General features: G+C 34.1%; 1 protein-coding gene across 1 annotated transcript; it reads right to left on the bottom strand.

Moving 5' to 3' along the window:
* Positions 1-486: 486 nt before the first annotated feature.
* LOC114268295 (glutathione S-transferase T1) lies at positions 487-11620 on the bottom strand. The gene is made up of 7 exons (XM_028209429.2): positions 11381-11620; positions 11221-11294; positions 10060-10120; positions 9281-9334; positions 2109-2188; positions 1807-2012; positions 487-904 (listed from the first exon to the last, which is right to left on the bottom strand). Exons 1-7 carry the CDS (start codon positions 11443-11445, stop codon positions 692-694), a joined length of 753 nt encoding a protein of 250 aa, XP_028065230.2. The 5' UTR covers positions 11446-11620; the 3' UTR covers positions 487-691.
* Positions 11621-16584: the final 4964 nt, after the last annotated feature.

Genomic DNA, 16584 nt, shown 5'->3' on the forward strand with positions numbered 1-16584 from the left:
TCTAATATTTGACTATCTTTTGTTATATTAAGAAAAATTATTTAATAGATCTGATTTATAACGTGATTGTGTATTCACTCAATAATAAAAAACAACAACAAACATTGATTGTCTAAAAAAATGGAACAAAATGATTATTTATTATCCGATTATTCAAACAACATACCACACATGTTAGAAGTCAAACTTATTCGATAATTTATCATCAAATTGGGAGACACCAACAAAATTGATACTCCTTTTCCAAAAGCTAGCCCATAATTTTTCATATAAATCTATTATACATAAGTGTATATGATCACTCTAATAAATTAATTTTATGGAAGATATGAAAGGGTTAGCTTTCAGTTTTGGTTTCTAGTTAATTAAGTTCCTTTTACTGGAAAAAAATTATAAAAATGAATGATTATGCTTGCAATCCATTAAGATCTCTCACTCTCTCTCTCTCTCTCCCCCCTACAAAATCTTGAACAAAACCAAGGTTCATAATCTTAAACAATGCCAATCTGGTGGGCTTTTATTCAACACATGCACAAGTTCCACTACAAATTTCAAAAAAACAACATAAAAAGTTCCGAGTACAACAGTCTTATGCTTGGCTGTGTCTACATTTCCTTTCACCATATGATCACAGGCCCCGGTACCAGATAGAGAGTACTACAGATTTGAAACATACATTTCATAACAGTACTCACATCTTCGACTGCAATGAAGTTTTTATACTAGAATTGGTTGCATTATTAGCTCCCAACAACTGCTGCTTTTGTAGCTTTGCTTTCACTTTGAAGAGGATTCCATGCGTTTCCTCAAAATGAGGCCTCGTTGCGCGCTTCATATCTTCCATCCACTGCTGAACTTTCTTGTATGGATTTAATATTCGATCACGATCCTTCTCTTCCAAAACCTGATTCCAAACAATTTTTCCTTCAATGAGATCTTAAGATAATTCTCCAACTTTTTCACATACATAACAAAATAAGTTAGACAAAAATTATAATGATCATGTTCCATCCTTCATCCATTGGTCAACGAAATCGTAACATAGTCCTTGTCATGGTCATGGAATCAATTCATCTAGGATCAGAATTTCAGAAATGCATGCTCTAACCAAAAGTATAGATCCAAATGTCCAAGACAATCTAGATGGTAAACCCTAGCTGTATTCAGAGCCAGCCATAGGCATAGGTGAGCAAGGCTGACACCTAGGGCCCCCAAATTTTTGCTATGAATTAGGGCCCCCCAAAAATCTGGCCCTTATACTTGGTCCATAAAAAATTTGTTTACATATTAGGCCTCGAATAAAAAGGGTCCAATTCTACATTATGCAAGTTTAGTTAGTAATTTTGCAGTTCAAAATGAGAGGAAAGTAACGTTTATGTAATAGTTACAATTTGTTCGATTTTTATTTGATGACAGTTTTAAATTATTTTAGTGTCTTTCCTTAACTGAATTTTTCTATTCATGCAAGTACATTTTAGTACGTAATATTGGTAAATATATGAAAGATTTTTTTTTTGTGTGTGTGTGTGTATGTGTGCATGTGTGCGTGAATATATGAAGGACTCTATGTTAGGACTTCATCTAGGGCCCCAAAAACTGAAGGCCAGCCTTGTCTGTTTTGATTTCTCAATGACATTTTCCTTAAAACTTTTCATTCTCCAAGTTCAAAGTTGAATATTTGTTTTCTTTTTTAATTTTTTTATTTGGCTAGGCAACTTCAAAGTTGATGAACTTCTGTATTTTTTAAAATGATACACACCACACACAAACATAAATATTATTACCAACATAATTTTAATTATTTACCTCTAGTTGCATTATTTCACAAACTAGGCTCAGATCTGCTACGGATGGTTGAGAGCTTCCCAGCAAAAACCGACCATTCCCCTTCAACCAAATAGATTCAATCTTTGCAAGTGATGCAAACAATAGTTTTTCACCTTCAGCAGCAGCTTGTGGATTCAATTGAAGGCCAAGCGCAGGTGCAAGCGTAGTATTTAGAACATAAGTAGCTGAAAAGGAAAGATCAATCAAGAACGACATAGACCTTAGAAAACATAAATAAAAGGGTGAAAAATTACTATACCAAAACATTGGGAATAAAATACCTGCACCACGGCGTAAATTAGAGTGATGCCAATCCAACACTGATTCGATCTTTGACCTTTTGAATAGATCAGATGGATACCTTTAAGAATTAACAGAAAACATTGTTAAGAACCAGGCTGCAGAATATAAATATTAGAATCTGTTAGGTCCCTTTATTGACAAATCCTCGTACAAACTCTGTTTTGAAAAGTTGTAATGTTTCCTTGTTTTTTGACTTTCCCGCTCGAGCGGGACCATTGGCGCTCGAGCGTAATATGTGCTATCTCAGTAGTTGGTCGTGTCTGTAAACATACTGAGAAGTGTGATTTTGCGCTCGAGCATGTGTTCCAGCGCTCGAGCGGAAACCTGTTTGGTCACACGCATATTTTACTGAATTCGCTCGAGCGGGCTGTCATGCCCACGAGCGGAGATCGCGACCTCTGTTTTCTATATATATCTGTTTTAGGCTAATTTTAGGGTTTACTTTTTCCGAGATCTTCTTTAAGAGTCTTAGGGTTTCTTTTGAAGTTTTGCTCTAAAGTTTTTGTGAGTTTTCCTTGACATATTTGAGAGGGTTTGAAACCTATGATCTAAGATACATACATCAAGGAGTTTGTTTCTTAATATTCAAGAGTGTTCTTCTTCGGTGAAATCCGAAGGTTCAAGCGTGGAGCATCAAAGGAGTTTGATACTGTACATGGTCGTTGATTCGACATTAGAAGTTGTGGATTCAACTTCATACTGATCAATTCCGAGACGAAGGTTGTGGTGGAAGATTTTCAGAAGGCTTGAAGACAAATTTGATGCGTTTGGTAATTTGTTGGTTGTCTTTGTAATCTTTCTTTCTTCAGTAGTGGATTGATTAGTAGCATTTCGCTCGTGATTTTTTATTACAATTGAAGGTGCTTCAATTGTGATTTTTCTACGTAAAAATCGTTTGTGTCAATTTATTGTTTATTTCGAAAACAACAATTTAAATCACTTTCGTAGTGCTTGTTGATTTATATTGTGTATTTTGATTGTTTGGAAATTAGAATATTTAAATCTTGATCTAATCACGAATCACTGAGGATTTTCAATTGGTATCAGAGCAGATCACTCTTTGTTTTTTATCAAAACTATAGGAGTGTGATTTTGTGTGATTGGCGATATGGATTCAATTCGTGAAGGTAACTCGACCCATAGACCTCCGTTACTTGATGGTACAAACTATTCTTATTGGAATGCTCGTATGAGAGCGTTTTTAAAATCCATCGATAAGAAAGTTTGGCATTGTGTGCTCTATGGGTGGAGTGAACCTACTGTCACCATTGATGATATTGAGATTCCCAAACCCCTTGATAAATGGGACACAACCGACTATCAAAACTCGAGTTGGAACAGCAAGGTTCTCAATTCCCTTTTTTGCTCCGTCACACTTGAAGAGTTTCGTCGTATCTGCACGTGTGAGGTAGCAAAAGAGGCGTGGGACATTCTTGAAACAATTCGCGAAGGTACTACTTCTGTCAAAAGGTCAAAACTTCAACGTCTCACCTTTGCCTTTGAAACCTTTTTTATGCGTGATGATGAGACGTTTGATGATTTCTATGCAAAACTTAGTAACATCGTGAATTCCTGTTTCACACTTGGTGAAAAAATCCCTGAAGCTAAAGTTGTTGGAAAAATTTTGAGGTCTTTACCCGAGAGGTTCCAATCAAAAGTGACAGCCATTGGAGGCTCGGAATGTTGATACCCTCAAGCTTGATCAGTTGGTTGGAAACTTGCAGACTTATGAAGCCCACCAGATTTCTAAAAAAAAAAAAAAAACACAACTATAGCCAAAGTATATCAAAGTATCCAAACCAAACCACCAAATATCCAAACTGTATCATCCACCAAATATCCATACTGTATCATCAAACATTCAAAAATTCTCCCCCTTTTTGGCCGGGAGACAAAGAGTAAAACAGTCCAACAAACAGAGATCTGTGTCAAGCATCAGGGGGAAGAGAAGGCTGCTAGATCTGAAGCAAAGAGATAATATGAGCGAGCTAAGTAGTAGTCTGGACGGCGGACTGCTCCAACTGTCCAAGGCGGCCATCGAAGGCATCAAACCGAGCATCCAAAAAATCCAACCGTTGTGTCACAACCTCCTCGAAATGTCAAAGCTGGTCATGAAAAGTCCGGGGTGGAACATCATCCTCAGCACCAACTGTGGCAGCATCAATCTCTGCCTCCTCGGCAAATCCAGCTGCTGTACCTGCGGAAGTACCAACCCTAGAAGACTCCCCCTTGACATGTGCACGACTCTGGGAAACAGTCTTCTTAGTGAAGGGCCTAGATGGAAAGGTATACTCATCATCATCTAAAACTGGGACTTCAAGCCAGGACAAGAGACGGTTGATTAAACAACCATAAGGGAGACCTAATTACTTGTTACCAAAGACAACAATCATCTTACGAAGAATGAGGGTGGCAAAGATCGATGGACATATGACGAGCAATACAGAAAAGAACGAACCCCTGTTCTTGATTGATTTTAGAAGAGTGAGTGGTGACAATAATATTAGCACACACAATAAGATTAAGCAGTCGAAACTCGGGAAGGAGTTCAAACTGTTTAATCAAAGTGCCCTTGATCCAATTACGAGGAACACCACACAAAACTTCAGCCACGACATTAAAATCACAAGTAGGACGAATCGGAAAAGGATAATGTTCCGGAAACACACGGTCAATACTAAGAAGCCCTCTAATAAACTCGGGAGTGATAGAGATGGACTTAATCCGAACCCACGTGGTGAAGGAAGGACCAATATCATTTATATTCTCAATATTGCAGAAAAACTCACGGACCCAGTCTAGATTTTGGTGTTTGGAGAAGGACAAAACCAAGTCTCCGCCTAATGGATCAAACAAAGGACGGATGGGAATAGACTCGAAGGTATTTGGCTGGACATGATGTTCGAGATGAATAGTCCTAGATGCAAACGACTTTCTGAATAACTTGGCTTGTTTGGCAGAGGGAAATCGATCAGGATTAAACAAAGGACGAGACACTGTAGACTTGCGTCTTTTGAGAGCAGACATGGTGACACCAAACACAACTAAAGCCCAAACAAAACAATCCCCAAAACCAAAGCAACAGAGCATAGCAAACATTAGTAATAGTGTTAAAAAGATATCAAAACCTAGCATAATAACAATGACAGACTCAGAGCATAAGATGAATGACAGTATAATGAAAATAAGGCACTAATTTGTATCCAAAACCTAGCAAATCTGAACCAAACTCACCAAATCAACATATAATTGAGAGATGAAAGAACACAATGAAAGGCATTAGAACAACAACTTAGAACCCTAGAACTATGGACACAGCAGACTACATAAAAACTCAGTAAACTCACCATTAAGAGGAAACCAAGACTCGGTGACAGTGTGTGAGGCAAAGGAGAAAAAAAAAAATAAACAAAAAAAACGAAAAGAAACAACCGAAAGACGACCTCCACAAGAGCCGAAAGAACAGAGGAAAAAAACAAAGAGAAAGGGAGGGAGAAACTTACCAAGGTTGAATCAGAGATTAAAATTTTCGCTCCCACGACCCTTCAGTTCATTTTTTTTTCCCCATTTTTCAATCTCTCTTCGCTAGGGCTTGGTTTGCGACCTCATTGGGCCTAATATTGCCATCCTCCTTCCTCTTTCATCTCTGATTCAACCTTGGTTAGTTTCTCCCTCCCTTTCTCTTTGTTTTTTTCCTCTATTCTTTCGGCTCTTGTAGAGGTCGTCTTTCGGTTGTTTCCTTGGCCTCACGTACTGTCACCGAGTCTTGGTTTCCTCTTAATGGTGAGTGCACTGAGTTTTTATGTAGTCTGCTGTGTCCATAGTTCTAGGGTTCTAAGTTGTTGTTCTAATGCCTTTCATTGTGTTCTCTCATCTCTCAATTATATGTTGATTTGGTGAGTTTGGTTCAGATTTGCTTTGTTTTGGATACAAATTAGTGCCTTATTTTCATTATACTGTCATTCATCTTATGCTCTGAGTCTATCATTGTTATTATGCTAGGTTTTGATATCTTTTTTAATACTATTACTAATGTTTGCTGTGCTCTGTTGCTTTGGTTTTGGGGATTGTTTTGTTTGGGCTTTAGTTGTGTTTGGTGTCACCATGTCTGCTCTCAAAAGACGCAAGTCTACAGTGTCTCGTCCTTCGTTTAATCCTGATCGATTTCCCTCTGCCAAACAAGCCAAGTTATTCAGAAAGTCGTTTGCGTCTAGGACTATTCATCTCGAACGTCATGTCCAGCCAAATACCTTCGAGTCTATTCCCATCCGTCCTTTGTTTGATCCATTAGGCGGAGTCTTGATTTTGTCCTTCTCTGGACGCCAAAATCTAGACTGGGTCGTGAGTTTTTCTGTAATATTGAGAATATAGATGATATTGGTCCTTCCTTCACCACGTGGGTTCAGACTAAGTCCATCTCTATCACTCCCGAGTTTATTAGAGGGCTTCTTATTATTGACCATGTGTTTTCGGAACATTATCCTTTTCCGGTTCGTCCTAGTTGTGATTTTAATGTCGTGGTTGAAGTTTTGTGTGGTGCTCCTCGTAATTGGATCAAGGGCACTTTGATTAAACAGTTTGAACTCCTTTTCGAGTTTCGACTGCTTAATCTTATTTTGTGTGCTAATATTATTGTCACCACTCACTCTTCTGAAATCAATCAAGAACAGGGGTTCGTTCTTTTCTGTATTGCTTGTCATATGTCCATCGATCTTGCCACCCTCATTCTTCGTAAGATGATTGCTGTCTTTGGTAACAAGCAATTAGGTCTCCCTTATGGTTGTTTAATCAACCGTCTCTTTTCCCAGCTTGAAGTCCCAGTTTTAAAGGATGATGAGTATACCTTTCCATCTAGGCCCTTCACTAAGAAGACTGTTTCCCAGAGTCGTGCACATGTCAAGGGGGAGTCTTCTAAGATTGGTACTTCCGCAGGTACAGCAGCTGGACTTGCCGAGGAGGCAGAGATTGATGCTGCCACAGTTGGTGCTGAGGATGATGTTCCACCCCGGACTTTTTATGATCAGCTTCGACATTTCGAGGAGGTTGTGACACAGCGGTTGGGTTTTCTAGATGCTTGGTTTGATACCTTCGATGGCTGCCTTGGACAGTTAGAGCAGTCCGCCGTCCAGACTACTACTCTGCTCGCTCATATTATCTCTTTGCTTCAGATCCAGCAGTCTCCTCTTCCCCCTGATGCTTGACACAGATCTCTGTTTGTTGGACTGTTTTGCTCCTTATCTCCCGGCCAAAAAGGGGAAGAATTTTTGAATGTTTGATGATACAGTATGGATATTTAGTGGATGATACAGTTTGGATATTTGGTGGTTTGGTTTGGATACTTTGATATACTTTGGCTATACTTGTTTTTTTTTGTATATCTATTGTTTTTGTGGACTTTTGTTATTTCATAGTCATTTGTTATATTCTTATGAAGTTCCACAGTTGTTTTTTTGTGTTGCTCTCTGATTCACAGGTGGATGACTGATGGTAACTCAACCTTTTTGTAAGGCTTCAGTTTTGTTTTCTTAATGTTCAATAGGTTGTGTTAGGGTTGTCTAGTGCCTGTGTTTTAAGGAAAATTGTTTAGAAGAGTTTTGTCCGGGAATTGACAAAGGGGGAGATTGTTAGGTCCCTTTATTGTCAAATCCTTGTACAAACTCTGTTTTGAAAAGTTGTAATTTTTTCTTGTTTTTTGACTTTCCCACTTGAGCGGGACCATTGGCGCTCGAGCGTAATATGTGCTATCTCAGTAGTTGGTCATGTCTGTAAACATACTGAGAAGTGTGATTTTGCGCTCGAGCGTGTGTTCCAGCGCTCGAGCGGAAACCTGTTTGGTCACACGCGTATTTTACTGAATCCGCTCGAGCGGGCTGTCATGCCCTCGAGCGAAGATCGCGACCTCTGTTTTTTATATATATATATCTGTTTTAAGCTGATTTTAGGGTTTACTTTTTCCTAGATCTTCTTTCAGAGTCTTAGGGTTTCTTTTGAAGTTTTGCTCTGAAGTTTTTGTGAGTTTTCCTTTATATATTTGAGAGGGTTTGAAACCTATGATCTAAGATACATACATCAAGGACTTTGTTTCTTAATATTCAAGAGTGTTCTTCTTCGGTGGAATCCGAAGATTCAAGCGTGGAGCATCAAAGGAGTTTGATACTGTACGTGGTCGTTGATTCGACATTAGAAGCTATGGATTCAACTTCATACTGATCAATTCCGAGACGAAGGCTGTGGTGAAAGATTTTCAGAAGGCTTGAAGACAAATTTGATGCGTTTGGTAATTTGTTGGTTGTCTTTGTAATTTTTCTTTCTTCAGTAGTGGATTGATTAGTGGCGTTTCGCCCGTGATTTTTTATTACAATTGAATGTGCTTCAATTGTGGTTTTTCCACATAAAAATCGTTTGTATCGATTTATTGTTTATTTCGAAAACAACAATCTAAATCACTTTCGGAAGTGCTTGTTGATTTAGATTGTGTATTTTGATTGTTTGGGAATTGGAATATTTAAATCTTGATCTAATCATGAATCACTTAGGATTTTCATAATCAAATATGAGACACAAGTACATAACAGCTTTGGGATGCGCAATGAATACTACAGGTGAAATAGACATGCATTTTGTAAAAAAACAAAAAGTACATTAAGTGAACATCATATCTCATATTTATCAAACCTCAAAATTTTAGGATAGAAACATGGAAAAATTGTTGAACTTGTCCTGTTTGGTTCTCCTATACCCTGGGAAGCTGAAGTGTTCACGAGACAGGATATCATATATGGAAACTTCAGTTTTCAAAAATGGGCAAGTTACAGAAGGTTACTGTTTAGCTAAGTTACAAATTAATATAGTTCCAAGCTCCTAGAAAAACTTGAACCAGATTCAAGGGTATGAACACCACCAAGCTTAACTACAGGAAGTAGGTGTCTTCCCTCATTTTAAAATTGAGTTAACATACTGGAAGGAATCTGAGGAAACCAAGAATGTGCTCCCCAAGTCTTGACAGACAAAACTGTAGGGTATGTGTACATATACCACACCCATGCCATGTTGTCTCGTGTCCGAAATTGGTATCTAACACAATATGTACTGATATAACACAGGTCCTTATAGGCAAAACTAATTGCAAAAAAGAAGCAACAATTCTCACCAGTGATCAGCTACTCCAGGAAATGCACAAGCAAGATACCTAAGAATTGCATGACTGCAAAGCATATCAAATGCATAAGATAGTCAATATAAGCTTAAAAACAGAATGTATAATTTAGAATGTTAAAAGAACAAAAAGATTGAAGAGCATCATCCCAAAATTTTGTAGATATAGCAGTGACCAACAGTCTCTACAATTCATATATGAAAAAGAATACGAACACTAGGAGAATGTGCATAACAGTGCCTTTAATGCCTAGAGTCCAAGTAATACAAAAACTATGCAAAGAACACTTGAATTGAACCAACCAGAAGCCATGGAGGGATAAGCAAACTAAACTTTGCATTTTGAACCAGATACATATCTTATGGCTTCGTAAGACATGAAACTTCTAGAATTTCATCATTCAATTACAGGAATGACACAGAATCAAGGGCCAACTACCTAGGAATGACATAAAATTTGTGAAAATGCATTACGCCCCACTAATTTTCCCAGTTATACAATGAATCCAATTTGTCAAAATAAAAAAAGGCCAAGTTATCATAGGATCTGAGATTCTGAATATGGCCAAAAAATATATATCAAATCTAAATTTTAGGATGTGGCCAAAACTATATTAAACTATCTCTCTTTATATAAATTTTAGGACGTGACCAAAATTTGAAACTAAAATAGATTGTGAGGCATGAGAAATACACATTGATCTTTAACATCATTAATGCCAAGTGACTAGTATTAATCCATAGTTGAAGAGGCAGAATGAAAATTCTACGAACCTCTCAAACAGCTTAAACCTTCCATCAACTATTGCTGGCACTTGTCTCATAGGGTTTATTTCTGAAATGAAATTAGCATAAAGGAAAAAAAAATAATTTGCATTCAGTCAGTACCTTCCTCACATATTTGTTTCAGGCTGTCAGTAAAAGCACTTTCTTTTCTTTTTTTTTGTCAAAAGCGCTTTCACCGTATGTTTTAAGTTCACTTGAAGTACATGCTAAGGTTTAACTAAATATTTTGTAGGTAAAACAGTTCAAAAAGAACAAACTTCATCAGGGGAGTCCCACATAGTATTTAATGTGGTACACCAAATAATTAATACAGACCCCAAGACAGATATGCATGTAGGTAAGAGGAACATACTTCAAAGCTCTACCTCTACTATCATATCATATGGTGGCATTCATATGCCACCAAACTTGAAGAAAAAAGTGACAAAATTACTCATAAACAGTCATAATACTTTTTTACGAGGACATTAATCATATACTTCCTCATACTTTCCTGTACACGGGAATCAGGATGTGTCCCCTTCACCACTTTTTAGTAGAATTAACCTATCAAATACACATGTATGTCTGTTCTGTATATACATTTGTAAGCATATACAAATATATGTAGGTATAAACTTCACATTGTTTTGAAATTCTGTATCCATCAGTTTTGGTGACTTTACAATGCCAATTTTCCTTCTTTCTTTGCAAATCAATTCTATAGTGTTTGGGGTTTGCTTTTTTTAGTCTTCAGTGAATTTTTTTAAAAATTCAAAAAGTCTTAAGCTTTTGAGTTCTACTCAACCAAACCAACCGAAAATTGAAAAAAGCCCAAAAAGAACACAAGGGAAAAAAAATAGTCAAAAACAGTGACATTTTCGGCTCTTCTTTTGGTTTTTTTGTTTGGATTTTTTCAATTTTTAAATTTTTTTAAAATTCGTCTCGTAAAAGTAAAAAATTGACATAATTTTGAGGAAAAAAAATCACCAAACAAAAAAAGCTGAAAAAAAAAATATGGTTTTTTTATGGGTTTGTAACGAAGTCGATTGCTAATCACAAAATGATAATTAAGTTCACTAATGCACATACATTCATATAAGCACATGTAATTAAGCAAGAATGTTTGGAAACAATATGTTTTATGTAAACAGATATTGAAACAATCACCTTTAAATTCAGGATTCAAGTGTTCACGTTTAACCAAATCGACTTTAATCTCCTCAAAATCTATCCCATTTACCCTACAAAATCAGATAGAAATATAAATTTGAGCAAAAGAGTGTTTTTCAATCGATGAATTAGGGAATTTTGAGGGAGATATGATTACTTGCAGAAGATGAGAACAGCGCGAGATGGTTGTGACATTCGATCAACGTACAGTTTTAGCCTCATCTTCTCAATCTCGCTCTCTCAAATCAATTACAGTGTTTGGTAATCAGGAATCAGAGTGTTTCTCTGTATGTATCGTGATTTTTCAATCTGGTTTTTGAGGCTTCAGCTGAGCTGAGCTGTGTGTGGTTTTGTTATTGATAAGCCATGAACCGGGTACGGATACACCCGATCCTTTCCGAAAATACTCGGGTTGAATCAATATATTTTTGGATAATAAAAAAATTATAAATAATATTTTGTAGGACTTGTCAAAAATATAATTTCTTTTACATTTAAAAAAATTACAAATATCTTATTGATAGAATTTTTTATGCAACTGTTCTACTAGAAAATAAAAATAAAATTATACAAACTTTTTAATATCAAAAATAATTATTATATTTCATTCACACACTACCAAATACATCTATCTATCTACACCATAACTGTATACTTCAATCCTTTTTTTTTTCTTTTAGAAGAAAATCCTCACATTCTTCCGTAGGTTCAGGGCAGTGCCTCTTACAGAGATCACTAAAGTATCCTGTTGTTCGTCTGTAGGTCCAGGGCAACAGCCTTTGCAGAAATTACCAAAGTATCATGTTGTCCGTTCCAAGTAAGGAGATTACAACCTAGGAACTTGCCATAATTTCCTAAGACAATCTCCACTTAAGTCAAGACTCGAGATCATCAAGGTATCTTGTTATCCATTCCGAGTAAGGAGACTATAACCTGAGAATTTGTCCTAACTTCCCAAAACAAGTTCCGCTTAAGTCAAGACTCAAGATTACTAAGGTGTCTTGTTATCCATCCGTAAGTCCGGGGCAATGCCTTTTTCAAAAATCACTAAGGTGTTCTGTTGTCCTTTCCAAGTAAGAAGACTACAAACTAAGGTATTCTGTTGTCTAGGAGACTACAACATGGGAAGTTCCGCTTAAGTTAAGACTCACGCAGTGGGGGAACATTGGGCCTATACCAAGTGTTGTGGTAGTAATAATTTAAGACTAATCTCCTAACCAACTGCACTACGCTTAGGAAATTGGCTCAAAAAATTTTGAACTTGAAACCTTAGATTTTAACCCAGGCCTTTACCAAGTTTCCAACACACCCTTGGGTTGCTTCAATCCTTTTCAAGTATAACCTAAATGCTTGTAAGGGTGGTGTTGATAAAGACCGGGAGATAATGAGCAATGATTGAATGAAGTGGTGACCAATGCTAAGGAGTATCTCCTGAATATTATTTAATATGAAGAAATATACAAAAGGTTTTTAAAAAATATGTAAATATATTAAAAAGAGTATTGATTTTAATAAAAAAATATAATTAAATTAATAAAAAATATTATATTTTATGAATATTTCGTCTTTTATTTATACAGTAATAATTAACCAAACCCATAAATAGAAAATAAAAAAAGGTATTATTTTCATAAGAAAAATGAATTGTACAACCACTCATAAAAAAAAAAAAAAAAAATCAATATTCTTGAAACTCTATATGTTTATATTTTTGGATTAACCATTATGTATATTCTTTCATATTTTTTAATTATTCGATACAAAATTATAAATCTTATCTTCTTTACTAATTATAATACTTTAGACTGTATTTGATTCAAGGATTTAGGAACAAATTTAAAAAAGAAAAGAGAAAAGAACAATAAATTATAAATAAAATATACATATGTTTCATATGTAATTTTACACAATTTTTTTCATTTTAAATTATTTTCTAAATTCATAAATCAAACACCATATTAAACTATTACATGACCAAGACACTCAATAATCACAATAAAAATGTTGGAAACCTTAATAATAAATTTGCTAAAATTTTTAGATTGCGTTTGGTAAAACTTTTTAAATATAATTTGATAGTAGGAATTATATTTTGAGTTTGTGAGTTTTGGAATTATGATTTAAGTGTAGAAAATTTTTTTGGTAAAAGAATTTTGAAAAGAGTTTTGAATTGAGTAAGAAATTTTTGATGTGGCATATGATATTTAATACAAAAACTTATAACTCATAACCAGACACACAACTCAAAATTCTATTAAAACTCATAAAAAAATCAAAAAATATTTTTTTCCAAATATATAAAAATTAATGGGTTCGTTTGGTTTGTATTTCTGAAAAAATTTTGGGAAATTTTATCTACAAATAAGTTTTTAAAAGTAATCAAACCACACAAATTTTCCCAAAAAAATTTCTCAAAACTTATAAACCAAACAAGTTTTTCAAACAAATCTCTCTCTCACACACATTAAATCAATCACTTTTTCCAAAACTCTCTCTCAAAATAATTTTTCAAAACATCTTTTGAAAAAAATCAAACCAAACAACTCTTCGTACTTTTTATCTCTAAAACACAAACCAAACATACCCATTTGTCAATTACAAAAAAATAAAAAATTTATTGTTCCGATCAACTAACTAGATTACCAATTAACTTAAATTTTCTTGCCTAAAATAAAATTTTTAAATTGAACGTAAAATTAACTTTAGAAAATTATAAACAAATACAAAACACAAATAAAAAGGCAGAATTAACTTTGAAAAAGCGTTACAACACAGGCTCAGGCTCTCTAATATTAATCCAAGCACAAACGCCCAGTGTACATCGTAGTCAAACTGCTAGCAATCCTCGGTGCGGGAGCCGACTGCACATGTGGGCTCCATGTGACTAAGCCGCTCGCTCATAATTTTGCAATACGATGATCCACAACACGATGACGATGGACCCATTATGAACTGGTTAAGGCTTGGTAGTTATCATATAAAGGTTTTTTTTTTTTTTTTTTTTAAATTAAAAATAAAATTATAAAAAGGTATAATTTATTCATTTGATAAGATTTATTGAATTACTAATCTATGTAAAAAATTATATTAGTTTAATATTAAAATTATAAGATCAAATTATATTTATTGAAAAAGTAATAAATTTCATTTATTTCTTAAAACAAATTTAATTTAATTATATAATTATTAATGTTTAATTATCTTTATTTTTACTTAAATACTTTATTTAATAGGTCCTACCAAATAAATAATTGAAATAATTGAGATGAGTCTTTAGATATGCCCACGGAGGTCCAAAATTAGATTACCACACACTAGGGGTGGGCGCGGGTCGGTTGCGGCCACGGAACCTCCAATCCGCTATCCGTCCGCCAGATTGGCGGATTGGAGAAAATCAATCCGCATCCGTCCGCCAATCCGGCGGATGTGGATTGAGCTGATTGGCGGTTTGGCGGATGGATGCGAATCGGTTTGGCGGTTTAAAATTTTATAAATTTTCAACATAATTCAACTTGTGCACTTTCTCAAAAAAAAAAGAAAAAAAAGAAAGAAAGAAAGTATTACAGTCAATGACTTAAAAAAGTATTACAATCACTGTATGCCTCATCTAAAGAAAGAAAGTTTAAAATTTTAAAATATCATGATCACGGCATGCCTCATCAACATATTATAATCACAGCATGATTCATCCACATAAAGTATTACAATCTGTGGTTCTTAAAATATAATAACAATTCAAACCACCAAAACCATGAAAGAACAGTAGTAGAGATTGTATGTCTCTGTATTGTTACATCTATATATATTTTTGAAAACAAAAACCAACCAGCATATATCATATTTTCTATTTATTATTTTTAGATTTAGATTTAAAAACCAAAAAATATAGATAAATAATACGTTTATTTTTTTCAATTCAAAAAATATATTCAAGTTGAAAACTTTTTTTCAACAGAATATTTAAACTCTTTTTCAATTGAAAGCACAAACATAATATTTAAACAAATTGAAAACACAAAATCTTATAAATTACTAGGGGTGCTCGTGGTTTGGCGGTTTGGCGGTTCGGTTGCGGCCAAATAAATCTCAAATCCGCCATCCGTCCGCCAAATTGGCGGATTGGAGAAAATCAATCCGCAACCGTCCGCTCGTCATCACGCATCCATCCAAAATGCGGCGGATCGGTTCGGTTCGGTCGGTTTTGGCGGATCGGTATATCCGCTGCTCACCCCTACCACACACCATATGGTTGCCTAATGTTATACCAGTCCTTTTCATTCATAAAAATTAATTTTTTTTGGCACTTCCTACAAAAATACTGATAAAAAAATTAAAAAATTACTACAAAGTTAACCTCAAATGTGCTCTTAATGGGTATCATTTAGATTAACCGTTATAATTTAAATTATTTATCTTATAAAATTTATCGAACAAATGTGATTTGTAGATGAATGTAATCTTAATTATTAATAAATTTTGTGAGTAGATGATATGCTTAATAAATCTTATAAAATAAATAATTTTAATCATAAAAATCAATAAATAAAAAAAGGTAAATTACATTGGCGCTTGTGAGGTTTTTGTTTAATATAAATTTCCTTGCCTTTTGAAAAATTACATTATCTTCCTTGAGGTTTGTAATCTCATTATAAATTTACCCCTGAATTATTTATGTCATGTCCTAAAATTTTTTAAATGATTATTTAGCCCTTTTTCCTATCTTTTTTTTCTATCACCATGACTACATTTTACAATTTTTCATCGTTAAATTTTACTTAAACATATTCTTATTGAGTGATAACTTTATATAAATTTTTCAAACAAAATGATATAACTTAATGGTGACTTTCACTTTAAAACAAAATATTCATAAACATGATTTATATTTATAATAATATCATTATCACAATATTTTTATAATAATTTTGTATAAATTTTTATATATGATTAAAAAATTTTATTTTTATTTTCACCATCATTTTTTTCTCGTCTATTCACTCACATTTATTACAGTACTATCAAATATCGTCATTCATATTTATTATAGTATTACTGAATTCTTAAGTATATATAGATTAGGTGTATCTAAAAAATAAAAAATATATATTTAAAATATTTAAAAAATTAGTAAAAATTAAAAAAAAAATTGATTTTTTCGTACGAGTTAAACCAAATAAATGATTGTTCTTTCTGTTAAAATAACATGAATAAAATATTAATATTATTTTATTACTATTTTATATGTATAAAGATTAAGAGATAAATATGTCATTTTAATCTGACAAAAAATAAATATAATTTTTCAAATGTAAAAGAAGAATCTATGTTAAACAAAAAAATTAAGAGATGACACTGTAATTT

The sequence above is a fragment of the Camellia sinensis genome, chromosome 11, assembly GCF_055761805.1.
Source record: "Camellia sinensis isolate YWXY chromosome 11, ASM5576180v1, whole genome shotgun sequence".
Classification (NCBI taxonomy): domain Eukaryota; kingdom Viridiplantae; phylum Streptophyta; class Magnoliopsida; order Ericales; family Theaceae; genus Camellia; species Camellia sinensis.